Source organism: Tachysurus vachellii, chromosome 11 (assembly GCF_030014155.1).
Source record: "Tachysurus vachellii isolate PV-2020 chromosome 11, HZAU_Pvac_v1, whole genome shotgun sequence".
Classification (NCBI taxonomy): domain Eukaryota; kingdom Metazoa; phylum Chordata; class Actinopteri; order Siluriformes; family Bagridae; genus Tachysurus; species Tachysurus vachellii.
The window spans coordinates 8369323-8384214 of record NC_083470.1 but is presented as its reverse complement, the minus strand read 5'-3'; the positions used below and the strand labels follow the sequence as shown (position 1 = coordinate 8384214).

Genomic DNA, 14892 nt, shown 5'->3' with positions numbered 1-14892 from the left:
GGGCCTAAATCCTGGAGTGCTTTGCTTAAGCTCTGCAGCTTTCCAGGGAGTATGTTCGAATTTATACCCTTTGACAAGGAAGGCGTTGTGGGCAGTCAAATCCGACTTGTTAAATTTCTAGAGAACTCCATGCCACCGCAAGTCCATGACCAAAGGCAAGGTTAAATTACATTTTCAAAAAACCTGTAAGAAATTGCATTCAAATTTCCCTACTAACCAAAATGACCATTAGCTATTGTAGTGCTTCAGTTACACTGACTTCATTTAAGACTTTTTCTATATGTCTGGATATTTAAAGTTAGTTTATTAAACAATGCAATCATTTGTGACAACCTGTGGTTTATTGAGTTTATTGAGTCTTGAACATATAATTTATTATAGGTTTTTGAATATTTTATTAAATCTATAAATCATACCATGCCATGTACTGTATATTTTTGAATAATAAAAAGTAAAGGTAATTATTCAGTTTTTGTTTGTTTAATTCTGCAGGATTTTAGATTTATTATTCTTTTGATTTTATTTACTTTCACACAATTTGGTTAATTTCACAGGAATTTGTATTAACCAGCTAAATCTGATTATTTGCAGTAAAATTATTTTTTTGTTAAATTGAGTAGAAATCTGAGAATAAATAAATCAATAAATAACACCACTACATTACTGATTATTTTTCAGGTTTATTCCACAGAATATTTTTAATTATTATGATTTTTTTATTAAATATATTCTATTTAGTAATGTGGAACGTTCATAAAATAATTTAGTCCCAGTTATCACTTACATAGCTCTTTTTCCTGGGTCCAAATTTACAGCTTTACCTAACCAATTTTTTTGTTTGTAATGAAAGATCAAACTTACAGGTCCTTATGTAAGTTACTATAGAAACTATAATTTATGAAAATTAGCTTATGAATATTTACATTTATGGCATTTGGCAGACGCCTTTTCCGATGCGACTTACGTTTATCTTACTTAAACTGCCGAGTAATTAAGGGTTTACAGCCTTGCTTAGGGGCCCAGCATTGGCAGATTGGTAGCCGTGGGATTTGAACTTACAACCTTCCAATTAACAGAACAACACCTTAACCACATTGTTATAAACATTGTTATGGACAATAAATCAACAGCTCCTGACTAATCAGAATTGAGTGTTAAACTGAACTATTTATATAATATTCAGCAATTACATGCAGCAATGGCTTTTTTAATATAAATTATTGCTTGTTTATAAAGTTTCTAGTCTCTGCTGTCATTCCTACATCATTATTTTATTGGCAGACGTAATTGAGCCACTGGAACATTCTGTTCTGTTTACTACATGATTTGTGACAGTTTATGTTCCACCCCTTGTGGTTCAGTTTGGGGACACATAGAGAATTGTTTCATGCAGCTTACGTAATTAGAAAATAAAACCATAGAACAATTTGGATAGTGACAAATAGAGATTTTATATAGCAATTGATTCTGTTGTTGGCTCTATCGTTTATTTAATTTGCCTGTTACATAGCTCTATATAAATGCTTTGTTAAACTTTATTGAAGTCCTATTGTGATTTTTGCAGATGTTCATGTGCTGTCATCTGTACACCTATTTATTTCCTCCTTACATTGTAATGCGGTGTCTAGCCTTTTGTTCTGTATTTTTCTATTTTAAACAGACCACTGAATAAAAAATAAAAAAAATGAAAGAAATCTAAACCTTATCCAATCATTGACAGATTTATATATTTGTATTATATAAATCTCATAGAAATAGACTGACAAATGTAGAAATAGCCATAGAAATACTCTAAATTGCATCCAGACACCACACCCAATACATTAAAAAAACTATAAAAAAAAAATTCAAAAAAGAAATTAAAATAAAAACAATTAAAAAAAAATCCAAGCAAACATACATAGCAACAAAAATGTTTGTAATTAATAAATTATTATTTAAAAAGGTGTAAAAGAGTATTGGTGTTCAAACTGTATTCATGAAAAACGTCTACACAATTTAATGGATTTCTTATTTATTTTAGATAGCTCAGGGAAGTGTTAGAATGTCCTCACAGACAGCTGTTTTTATGGTAATCATTAGTCTATGTGTCTGAATAAAATCCAGCTGTTTGTTTGATGTGCTGAGTGAAAATCCTTAAATGGCTGAATGGCCCTGACAACATCTTGAATTAAATGGCATCACTACAGGAAACCACAATGGGTTCAGAAATCCTGGTTCCGTCTCTGGTTACATTTAAATTGCCTCATTTTTGTTGTAGATTCACCTGATAACCAAATTCTCAACCCTTTATTTTGTGCTATAAAAAGGAATAAAAACTTTTTTGAAGTGATTAATGTGATGTGAAGTAAATTTCCCCTGTAAGCAATGTGTCATTTTTTCCTGTGTGTTACCTATTAAAACTTCAGAGAGCTTTGAAGCAGATGTGAGGGCATGCTAGGACCATGACAACCGAGTATTTACAGCATCTCATCAACCCTCTCTGCTTTAAAGTTTCCCAGAGCAGAAGCAACATTCAAGAATATTAAACTATATATCAGTCATATTTAAAGACAAATATGCTGAAAACAAGTTCACTAGTCTTTCACAGTGTGACCAGCATCTTTTGGGGTCTTCAAGTGTACTTTGGAAGGGTAATGGGTTCAAAACATGTGGTGGATGTGGTAGCCTAGTGGTTGAGAATTTAGATTACCAATTGGAAGGTTGTGAGTTTGAATCCCAGGTCCACCAAGCTGTCAGTACTTAACCCTCAGTTGCTCAGTTGTATAAAATGTGTTTCTGCCAAATGCTGCAAGTTTTTATTATAAGATTTTATATTAACAATTTGTGGAAATCGACAGGTTAAGTCAAGTGGCTTAATTGTCATTTCAATCTTATACAGCTGGAACAGTACAAAAAAATTACTCAACCAAATAAAAGAAATCTGTGTATATGCACATTTTACATGATGCATGAGCTAATAGTTGTTCTTGCATGACATGGTGGTGAATTGAGTAGAGTTTCTGTATCACACCACCATGGTGTAAAGTTCAGTCCTGAGCCCAGGTTGCGGCTTCATGATCTTCCATGTTCGTTTATATTTAGGGCATTTGGCAGGAACCCTGTATGATTTATGTTTATTGTGAGCAGTTGGTGGTTAAAGCTCTTGATCAGTAGTCCAACATCTTAAGCACTGAGATACCACTTTGCGCTGTATGTGTAGATATTTCCAGGTTCACCGGTTTCTTTTGTCACTGGTGGCTCAAGGCTCTGGGTTGTTGATCAGAGGACAGGGTTCAAGCCCCAGCACTGCCAAGCTGCCACTGTTGGGCCCTTGAGCAAGGTCCTTAACCCTCTGTGCTCTCTATGAGGGCTTTATCATGGCTGACCCTACGCTCTGACCCCAACCCCAAGTTTTGAAATGTGAAGAAAGAATTTCACTGTGCTGTGATGTACAGTATATGTGAAAAAATACAGGCTTTTATTCTTTGAGAATTTTCACTTGCTCTTATTGTGTCTGTATTGGTTTCTTCCAAGTTTTCATCAAAACAAGTTGGTACATGAACTGGTGTCTCTGCATTCTCTTTAGGTGTGTGTGTACACACACCCCAACATGTATTTTCGGGATAGACTTCAGGTCCACCCTGAATACATATCATCCTCTTATAAAGATATCCTGTGATACACTATTGGCAATGGGTTCAGATGAGTATTGTGTGGTAGAAGATTCAAACTCATTTATCTGAAACAAACTGAACGTCTTTCATACTTTAATGTAATACAACAACACTGCTTAATATTTGACAACTACTACTATAAAAAAAGATCATACATATAATAAAAAGGCCTTCTGAAAGAAAGAAATGACATGGCTGACTTTTGAAATACTGTCTTTCTTAATCAGTCCAAAGATGGCCAATCCATACAAGTTTTAGAAGTAACCTGTGGAGGTACAACATGCTTTACATTGTTTAAGATCGTTATTGAAGTCACAAATGTTAAAATTAGGAACAAATACTGCAGCCATTCAAGTCCTAGCACTGTGTCCTCAGAGTGGCTTGGTGTTCAGTTCGTTCTTCCATTTCAGTCTGTGTTATGAAGAAAAAGGTAGTGTCAACAACGCACAGTGTCACGAAGGAAATCCCGCCGTGACGGATCCATCACAAGGAAACAGAGGCGCAATTCCCACTGAGTAAAACGAAGGCTTCCTCACTCCTCTAATCTATTCCCAAGTCTATTTTGGCAAAATTCATGAATGCATAAATGTCACACATGAATGCATAAATGTCATTTATAACTAAGCTTTACACAAAAAAATGATTAGTGGTAATGGTTTTATGGGTAGGAGTGAGGAGCACTAACTGCACAATTATGTTTAAAAATAAACCTGTTTTAGATATCCCTGTATCACAGATTGGCAGAAGTGAAAGGAACAAGGCTGTGGGATGGAGCTTCACAAAACTGGAAATTCACCAACTGGAATAAATGAAGGTCTATTCTAAATTCTGAAAAAAAATAAAATAAAATATATATATATATACAGAAAGAAAACACTACACCATGGGCCCCTCTGCTTGTAATACACCATCATGCTTTACGAATCCGCCTCCAGCTGCCTCAGCTCTTCACGTAAGGCTTGAGCCCGTCCTAATTTTTCCAACTGATCCTTGGAAGGGTTTCGCAGCTCCCCCGAGTCTACTTTCTGCTGCAGCTCCTCCACTTGACGCAGCTTCTTCCTCACGTTCTTGATCTTCTTGGCTTTGTCCGTGTTAGCGGTGGACAGCTCTGTAGAAGCGCTTGCGCTTGTGCTGTTCTGCTCTTCAGCTACAACTGCAACCTTCTCCAGCTCTTTTGTTACTGTCTCCACCTCCTTGTTCACTTCAGGGTGGCCCTGCACCTGCTGCTGCTTGCGTTTCTCTTTGCGTTTCATGTTGCGTTTGGCTGCTTTGGACAGGCCAACTGACTCGCTCTCTCGTTCTGTTTTCACTGCTGCCTGCTGCTGTTGTTTGGCTGCAGCTGCATCCTCTGGATTCATTCCGGGAGGCAGATCCGGTTTGCTCTTAAAAAATTTCACGTATTTATTCTCGTAGCTGAGCAAAGAGAGACGAGAAAAGAAAGAAAAGTAAATAATCATTCAGCTGATTTTTGTAGTAAATGATAAGTTGATTATTTATCAGTAACAGCACACTTTGAAATGCTTTTTTCCCTGTTAAACACTAACAATTTTATTTGCATCTACAGGCCATGTTTTTTTTTTTTTTATCTGTTTCTTTTTATATTTAATGTCACTTCACTTCAGTACATTTTGGTTGAAAATATAAAACTGTGATTTTAAGCACAGTTGGCAATGTCAGAGATGCTGTTACACAAAAACGATCACCTGACCAATCAGATTTAAGAATTTGTCATGCAATAAAATGATTTCAATACTGATTTACAAGACAACATGATAGTTCAGTAAGGTTCAGTGTGCAACTAGAAATGCATGACACTTACACAGGCACCTCTTCCTGAGGAACATATCCGTCCTTCACTCGCCGAGGTTTCCTCCATGTCCCATCTGGACGCTGGGTAGCGGCAATATACTTTCCTGCAAAAACATGTAAACAACAGCAACGTCAACGCTGTGAGTTTGTTAATGATTATGGAGTGTTTTTTATTTTTGCGCATTGCGAGTTTGCAATGCAAATATTCTGTTATTTGTCTTGTGCATCTCAAAATAGACCAAACATCGTGTGGTATATTACACTCTAGTCAGGAGTGGACAAATCTTTATATAAACAAGACACAAAACAATCTGACTGTGTGTGTTAGTAACATTTGACGTTATACACCAGTTCCTGTGCTGCACTGCACTGTATTTTGTCAAGAACATCAACACTGTGAACATAAAAATCCTTTTTATGCTTTTTACACATTTAAGCAATAAAACAAATAATTGTTTACTTATTCTTTTTCTTTCTTATTGCTACTTTTAAACAGCAGTGTGCTCATGTTTATGTCTTCAACTGAAGGCTTTAGCAACGTGAAGCCACTTTTTTCCAATTAAGCTACTACTTGAATCTGAATTCTGGAATTTGTGCATTTCTCACCTGGTCAGAGCTAAATTTCGGTTTATGCACAATATACTTATTTATTTTTATGTCATGGACACAAGGGGAAAATCGCTACGTTTCGTTGTGTGTGTGTGATTGTGTGTGTCACTACAACAGCACTACCGGTAACCACCGATTCGTTGTAGACAGTGAGCTTAGCTTATTAGCTTAGCATAAGGGGATAAACCATGACCACTTATGAATCCAGTGAAATAACCAGTATCTGTTAAATGTAAACATGTGTAATTGACACAGTCCGTTACACAATGACGTGTACGATGCGACTCGGTGCTATTTCGGGACTTAAGGCAGGAGGTTCATTCAGACCTGACAGCAGGCTAAGCGCTAATGCTAAACCGCTAACCGACTTTCTGCAGGGATTCACGGTTCATTATTTTTTACAGCGAATACTCCTCAAATCCAATGCTTTTACATGTTCTGCGTAAACAAGTCTACTATATTCTCAAAGAGGGCTACTATAATGATTTTAACAATGACAACAAAATCATAGAGCTCACCAGACTCATCTGTTACATAGGGAGTCGCCATCTTAACAGATGTAGCACTTCCGGTCACGTTGCGGAAGCTGTCTTCGTGACAATTTCAAAAGAGCGATAGATGTGCGTTTTTTTTTTTAAATTATTATTATTATTATTATTTTACATTTTTTTAATTATTTATTTAAATATGTGAAAACCTTTTATATACACATGGCAATATGTGATGGTTCTGCCGTGATCTATTATATGAAAAAAATCATAAATGTTGAATTATGTTAAAATCATGACTCAAACTAGTGACCTATTATTCTGACTTTCTTAATAAAACAGAATCAGGTTTATTGGCCAAGTGTGTTAACACACACACACAAGGAATTTGGTTCCAGCTGTTGGTGACTCTCACAAGTGCAGATATAAATAACACTATACAGCTGTATATAACTATATAAGACAAAAACAGACTATACAAGACAATACAGACAATGTGAGACAATATAGACAGTATAAGTATTAAATAGGAATACAGAATATATGACAGATCAGTACATAAAGTGTGAGAAGTGCATGATAGTGCAAATAACAATATTGTGCGTCAGGTACGATAAAGAGTTCACTTTAGAACTTTTGTACAATATACAGCAGCAGTGTGCAGGGCTCTTAAGACAGGCAAGAGTACCCCCCCCCCCCCCCCCCAAAAAAAATAATAAATAAATAAATAAATAAATAAAAAAACTTTCACCAGGATCACTGACCACATTTTAACCAACTACAAAGTATTTGTTCAATTTCCATTTATTTGTGTGTGTGTGTGTGTGTGTAAGAGAGAGAGAGAGAAAGAGAGAGAGAGAGAGAGAGAGAGAGAGAGAGAGATCATGACTGGTGTTGTTTATTGTAAGTGTTTGTTGCCTTTTTGGACTCCTTTATCATTTGTAATGTTGCTCTCATTTAAAACAGTGCGGCTGAAGCCCAGCCATTTTTAGGGTCATGATTGAGGACAATGTCCCGTCCAGAGACAAGCTGTTTCGTGTTGTTCAAACCGACCATGACAATACCCTCTCTAATGAATGTTTTTTTTTTCATTGGTTGTTGCATTAAATCTTACCCATATACAATAGTGCTATTTTCTGATTGGCTGTTGTGTAGCCTCTTTTTTTGATTGGCTGATAAGTGTCAGGCTCGACTAAGAACTCCAAGGGAGACGCGCTTGATTCCTGCCCGGTTCCATAGAGACAGCGGTGCGGTCTGATACATTTTGGGCGCTGCGGCTTATTAAATATATGATAAATAGTAAGTTTCTCTGCGTGAGAAATACGATGTGTGGTGGGAGAGCGTGACAAAAGACCGAAATGCGGGACTGTCACGCTCAACTCAATGTGTGACACTTGACAGCCCTGAGTGTGTAAGGTATACGGATGATGTGATGACTGACAGTTCTGATATCGCAGTACTTATAGATATGAAACAGGGAATATAATTATGGTGAGTTGTTAATCAGGATGATTGCCTGGTGCCTGGGGTAAGAAACCAGTGTTCCTGTGTCTGGCAGTTTTGGTAAACATAGCGCCTGCCAGAAGGGAGGAGCTGAAAGAGGTTGTGTCCAGGGTGCGAAGGGTCAATAGTGATTTTTCCTGCCTGGTTTCTGGTTCTTGTGTTGTACAAGTCCTGGGGAGTGGGCAGGGGAGCACCAATTATTTTTTCTGCTGTTTTAACAGTGTGTTGCAGTCTGTTCCTGTCCTGTTTTGTTGCTGCTCCAAACCAGATGGTGATGGATGTGCACAGGACAGATTCAATGACTGCAGTGTAGAACAGCATCAACAGCTCCTGTGGCAGACCGTACTTCCTTAATTGGTGTAGAAAGTACATCCTCTGCTGGGCCTTTTTAAGAATGGAGTCTATGTTGGACTGCCATTTCAAAATGCTTGCTTTGTACTTGTACTCTGGTAAACAATCTTTAATCCAATCTAATCTAAAACTTGTTTTCTTGTTATTATTGCAAGATTATGTTATTTGACATTTCAATTCACTTTTACTGTATTATATTGAAATAGATTATATGAAAATCTTTAACTGACAAATATTGTTAAATAATGTTTCATAATTTGTTCATATGCGGTAGCCCCTGATGTTTGATCCCAGTTTTGAGATCAAGATTGATCATTGGGTCCAGCTTGCAGTCACAGAAACAATTATAGTAATGTTGTGACCTGAAGAGGATATGTTTGCTGGATGGTGTATATAAAAAGTTTATTATAAACAGGAATAGCAGGTTGTTTAATAAGAGTAGGAATCACTATCGGTTGATGGTTTTTAAAATAGGAGAAGCAAATGTGTCTGTTATTAAAGTTTAATAACTATATATCTTATCTATGTGTGTGGTCTGGCCTCCTGTTTAACTCCCAGCCTTTTTTTAGTCTTTCCTAATAAGTAAAAACAGGGTAACATAATGATTCATCTCTGTCATGTTGTAGATTACAGACTATTTCTGCAGACTATTGTGTGAGAAGTTTCCTTTAATGCAAAACCCGACTGAATTTTTTGAAGAGTGATAAAAAAATTTGAAATATTTAACTGCTGCATTTTAATTGTTAAATTGTTTAAGTGTTTAGTGGAAGCTTCCCATTTAAAAAGCATCTTATAGCTAATATGAATTCCCCAAATTATACATTATTTGAACAGCTATCTGTGTTTGCTCTAAAGTTAGCATGCTAGTTACAATACCTGCAAAGCAGGTTATGCTTCTAAATAGCTATGCACTAGATATATATTATTTTTATATTATATTATATTATATTATATTATATTATATTATATTATATTATTCATTCATTCTCTACCGCTTATCCGAACTACCTCGGGTCATGGGGAGCCTGTGCCTCAGGCGTCATCGGGCATCAAGGCAGTATACACCCTGGACGGAGTGCCAACCCATCGTAGGGCACACACACTCTCTCATTCACTCACGCAATCACACACTACGGACAATTTTCCAGAGATGCCAATCAACCTACCATGCATGTCTTTGGACCAGGGGAGGAAACTGGAGTACCCAGAGGAAACCCCCGAGGCACGGGGAGAACATGCAAACTCCACACACACAAGGCGGAGGTGGGAATCGAACCCCCAACCCTGGAGGTGTGAGGCGAACGTGCTAACCACTAAGCCACCGTGCCCCCATATAATATAATATAATATAATATAATATAATATAATATAATATAATATAATATAATATTATATAATATTATATTATATTATATATTATTTTTTACATAGCCCTTTTGTCTTCTGTAAGCTTTTTGAGATCGTAAGTAAGAATTTAGAGATATCAAGCCTGAAATGTTTTACCGTTAAAACCGTGACATACTGCTGCTGTTAAAAATAAAGAACAAAAAATCCATGCTGCAATTTTTTTTTTACAACTCAGCAGAAATTGGGCTTGCATGGGTTATTGACTGCAGTTTGTGCTAACACACACCAGTTCAAGCTTATGATGTAAATCAAACAAGTTGAGGGTGTTGGAGTGTTTTTCCTTGTTGTTCCTAATGGATTTTAAAAACATAACCTAACATAACCTAAAATTAACATAATACCCATGACTATCGTCAGCACTATAAAATCCTCAGCTATATATTTAGACAATTCTGTTTGTCTTTTGTTCGGAAGTAGTTGTTTAAATTTCAGCCTGTATAGCTGAGCCATCGGAGAGCTGAAGGTCACGGAACAGAGATGAATAGTTGCAGTTATTTACATTTAGTCATTTGGCAAGCCACTCTTATCCAGAGTGGAGTACAAAGAGCTGAAGGTGCAGTCATGAAAAGCATTGTAAGCGATTATATCCTGCAAGGCTAGAAGCTCATGCTGTACAAAGATGGTGTACGAGTGCCAGAATGGTAGCAAAACAGGACCATTTCAAGGCAAATGCAATACAAAGACTATTCTTTGCAAAATGTATGTGAAATTGAATCTTGAACATGATTATCTGTTAATTACACCAAAGAACCAACATATTTTACAGGTTCAAATTTGCAGTTGTATCAAGAGAAAGTGAACATAAAACCGGGTCATCAGTTCGAGTATCACTATGTTCATGTGTTGTCTGTGCGGGTTTCCTCTGGGTTCTTTAGTTTCCTCTTACCCCACAAAAAAGCTATACAAACTGTTCACCGCATTGAGGCCAATGACCCTGCCCATCATAAAGCATTTGCTAAAAATGAATAAAAGGAATGAATGTAAAAGAAATAGCCTACTGTACATTCTTAGAAAAAGAAGCCACTCAGGGAGTGTCTAAAGTGATGTTTGTAGGTTTCTAACCGGGTTTTATTAGTTTTCAAAGAGACACCATGTAATGTTAAGGATTCTTCCCAGAGGAACAAACACATGAATCAATAAGATTTTTTTAGGATGCCTTTTTAATTTACAGTACAGGCCAACGTTTCTCAATGTGGACTACTAGTGAAAATATTATTTGTTTGTTCATTCAATGCTACCTGCAACACCACTGTGCCACCCACAACTAAACTTTATCCTAGATATTGCCCATGTATTTGGCCCTTCTAGTAGGAATGCAATGACCCCTGGGTTGTTCAGATACTGAAGTACTGAGATATTACCTTTTGAGCAGCAGTCATGCCAACAGCCCTAAATTTAAAAATCATGGCCGGCAGGAAAGTGTGTCCAATTGGCCTGGACAGTGAACTCCATTCAGGGTTTCTTGCAAAGGCTTTTCATGCCACAAACACAAGATTGTTCCTTGATCCTTGATCCTTGATCCTTGCTGCAAAATGCAGCCAGTGGAGAGATTACAAAAGGGGATAATCATACACTTGAGAAGTGATCAAATGGAAGATAATGAGTCTCTACTCTATAAGGAAATGAAATCAAGAAGTTACTGTATAAGCATTAAAACAACAAAACAATTTGATGAAAATGAACCTAAAAACTATTCTTCTTAAACAAGGAAACACGTTTCATATTCATCTGAGTGCACGTTCCCCTGGGGAGGCTTAAAGCTGCTCTGCTTTTGGAACAGGTTTGTTTCTTTAGTCATGGACTCCAGGAGGAAAGAAAAACAGCCCTCATACAGAAATTTTGCAAAAGGCAATTAGTCTAAAATCAGGCTTCCTTGTAAATAAAGCACAAGAAACAAGTGACGGTGCCTCAGATATTTAGATTTGTGCTTAACTTTCTGCTCAGATGCATGTTAGACAGGGAAGACTACATCTGGAAACAGATCAGCATGGAGCATTTCTTGGATGAGTTTCCTCCACAATTTAAGATTTCTTTACAGTTTTAATCTATTATCATATATTATTAAAGGTTAATTTCGCTAAAGAACCAAAACTCTGAACTACTTGATACAACCTGTAGTTCTAAAAAGAAACAGATTTGTGAAGTCCCTAAGGATTATGGAAAATTATGGTTCTAGCCTTTAAAAAGAATCTAAAGATTTTGATTTTCTTGATTTAGAAGCTTTTGTGAGAGAGAAACCATTTAATCTGCAAAGAAGTTCAAAAACCGTCACAAAGATTTAAGTGTTTCCAACAGTTAGTGCACTCCACATTATTTTTTTTGTAGTTTGTTTATTTGTCTAATGTATTTTTAGTATTTTTACTTTTTTATAGTCGTATTATTTATATCAAGAATGTTTTTGAAAGTGGAATCCACAATTTTTCTATCTATCTATCTATCTATCTATCTATCTATCTATCTATCTACAGTCAAGCCCGAAATTATTCATACCCCTGACAAATTCTTTATTCAAACAGCAAGTTTTTTCTTGATTAGAAATGACACAGGCGTTTCCCAGAAGATAATAAGACGACGTACAAGAGGCATCATTGTGGAAAAAATTATTACTCATCTTTTATTTACATTTTAACAAAAAGTGGCATGTCCAAAATTATTCATACCCTTCTCAATAGTCAATAGAAAAGCCTTTATTGGCTATTACAGCAATCAAACGCTTGCTATAATTGCTGACCAGCTTTTTGTATGTCTCCACTGGCATTTTTGCCCATTCATCTTTAGGTATGAGCTCCAACTCTTTCAGGTTGGAGGGTCTCCTTGCCATCACCCTGATCTTTAGCTCCATCCACAGATTCTCAGTCAGATTTAAGTCAGGACTCTGACTGGGCCACTGAAAAACGTTAATGTTTTTGTCTGCTAACCATTTCTTCACCACTTTTGCTGTGTGCTTTGGGTCGTTGTCGTGCTGAAATGTCCACTGGTGCCCAAGGCCAAGTTTCTCTGCAGACTGCCTGATGTTGTCCTTGAGAATTTTGATGTATTGCTCCTTTTTCATGGTGCCGTTTACTGTGATTAGGTTCCCTGGTCCACCAGCTGAAAAACACACCCCAAAACATTAGGTTTCCACCACTATGTTTGACAGTGGAGATGGTGTTCTTAGGGTTGAAGGCTTCTCCTTTTTTACACCAAATGAAAGCTACATCATTGTGGCCAAACAATTAAATTTTTGTTTCATCTGACCATAAAACAGAAGACCAAAAGTCGACTTATTTGTCCAGATGAGCATTTGCAAAGGCCAAGCAGGCTTTATCTGGAGAAGTGGTGTCCTCCTTGGTCTGCGTCCGTTTAACCCAGCGGTGTGCAGTGTCCGTTGGACTGTCTGCCTTGAGATGTTGCCACCAGCAGAGCCCAGATTCATCAGGATGCATTTTGTGGTGATCCTTGGTGATTCTTTTTTACCTCTCTCACTATCTTCCTGGCCAGCGCAGGAGTCACTTTTGGCTTCTGACCATGTCCTCTGAAATTTTTCACAGTGTGGAACGTCTGTGAATGATTTAATAATACTTTGCACTGTAGGCACTGGAACTTCAAAACATTTAGATAAGGTCTTATAGCCCTTTCCTGACTTGTGAGCAGCCACAATGTGCAGCCGCAGGTCCTCAGTGAGCTCCTTTGTCTTAGTCATGACTTTCCACAAACCTGACTGTCCTGTTTCACCTGTTGAGTTGATTAAAACAGCTGTTCCCAATGAATCAGGGTAATTAGGATGCTTTAGAACAGCTTGGACTGTTTGGAATGGCATAGATCTTAGGATTTTCCCATAGACTGTGACAGTTTGCAATATGAATAATTTTGGACATGCCACTTTTTGTTCAAATGAAAATAAAAGATGAGTAATAATTTTTCCACAATGATGCCTCTTGTACATCGTGTTATCATCTTCTGGGAAAAGCCTGTGTCATTTCTAATCACGAAAAAACTTGCTGGTTGAATAAAAGTAACTTTAAGTCAGAATTTGCCAGGGGTATGAATAATTTCAGGCTTGACTCTATCTATCTATCTATCTATCTATCTATCTGTGTAAAACCGCATTATGAACAATAGGATCATCTACTCTTGTTAGCTTTAGTATATCACTCAGTTTCTCAAGACATTGTTCATTTAATAAACGTGAGATTTACAAAGTGTTTCAAAAAAGGCTGAACTTTGTTCATATGTTGATCATAGCATGTCATGACCCATAGCACATTCCTGACACGGCTCATTTGCATGCGGTGACAGCCATAAATGTTTAAATGCACAGCCAGATGGGGGCATGAAATGAACAATCAGGGTAAAGGCTAAAAGACAGAAGCGGAATTTACTTTGACTAAGAGTGAACAATGAGGGTAAAGTCTGAAAGGTAGAAGTGGAAGTTATTTTGACCTGAAATGGACAATGAGAGTAAAGGCTGAAAAAAAGTCTTGAAATGAAAGATCAGGGAAATGGCTGAAAGATAGACACACATGTTATTTATTTTTTTCTCCATTTTTGTCTCTTCTGTCCATAGGACATTCTCCCAGAAGCTTTGTGGCTTGTCAACATGTAGTTTGGCATATTCCAGTCTAGCTTTATGATTTGTTTTCAACAATGGTGTTTTCCTTGGTCGTCTCCCACGTAGTCCACTTTGGCTCAAACAACGACGGATGGCGCGATCTGACACTTGTGTTCCTTGAGCATGAAGTTCACCTTGGATCTCTTTAGAAGTCTTTCTGGGCTGTTTTGTTACCATTCGGATTATCCGTCTCTGATTTGTCATCAATTTTCCTCCTGCGGCCACATCCAGCGAGGTTGGCTACAGTCCCATGGATCTTAAATTTCTGAATATGTGTAACTGTAGTCACAGGAACATCTAGCTGCTTGGAGATGGTCTTATAGCCTTTACCTTTATCATGCTTGTCTATAATTTTCTTTCTAATCTCCCGAGACAACTTGTTCCGTCCATGTTGAGTGTGGTACACACCATGTTACCAGACAACACAGTGACTACCTGGAGCCCTATATATAGGCCCACTGACTGATTACAAGATTGT

The 14892-nt window shown here is 37.1% G+C and overlaps 1 protein-coding gene across 1 annotated transcript; it reads right to left on the bottom strand.

The window, feature by feature from the left end:
* Positions 1–3732: 3732 nt before the first annotated feature.
* On the bottom strand, positions 3733–6686 carry pym1 (PYM homolog 1, exon junction complex associated factor). Its single transcript, XM_060882204.1, has 3 exons — positions 6593–6686; positions 5476–5569; positions 3733–5069 (listed from the first exon to the last, which is right to left on the bottom strand). The coding sequence occupies exons 1-3, from the start codon at positions 6621–6623 to the stop codon at positions 4574–4576; spliced, it is 621 nt and encodes a 206-aa protein (XP_060738187.1). The 5' UTR covers positions 6624–6686; the 3' UTR covers positions 3733–4573.
* Between the last annotated feature and the right edge of the window lie 8206 nt (positions 6687–14892).

What these genes read in the sequence shown, in the direction of transcription:
- pym1 (XM_060882204.1), bottom strand. Translation starts at nt 6,623, where the DNA reads ATGGCGACTCCCTATGTAACAGATGAGTCTG. An exon ending in CTATGTAACAGATGAGTCTG is followed by an intron (nt 5,570 to 6,592) that starts GTGAGCTCTATG and finishes ATGTTTTTGCAG; the next exon opens with GAAAGTATATTGCCGCTACC. An exon ending in CCTCAGGAAGAGGTGCCTGT is followed by an intron (nt 5,070 to 5,475) that starts GTAAGTGTCATG and finishes CTCTTTGCTCAG; the next exon opens with CTACGAGAATAAATACGTGA.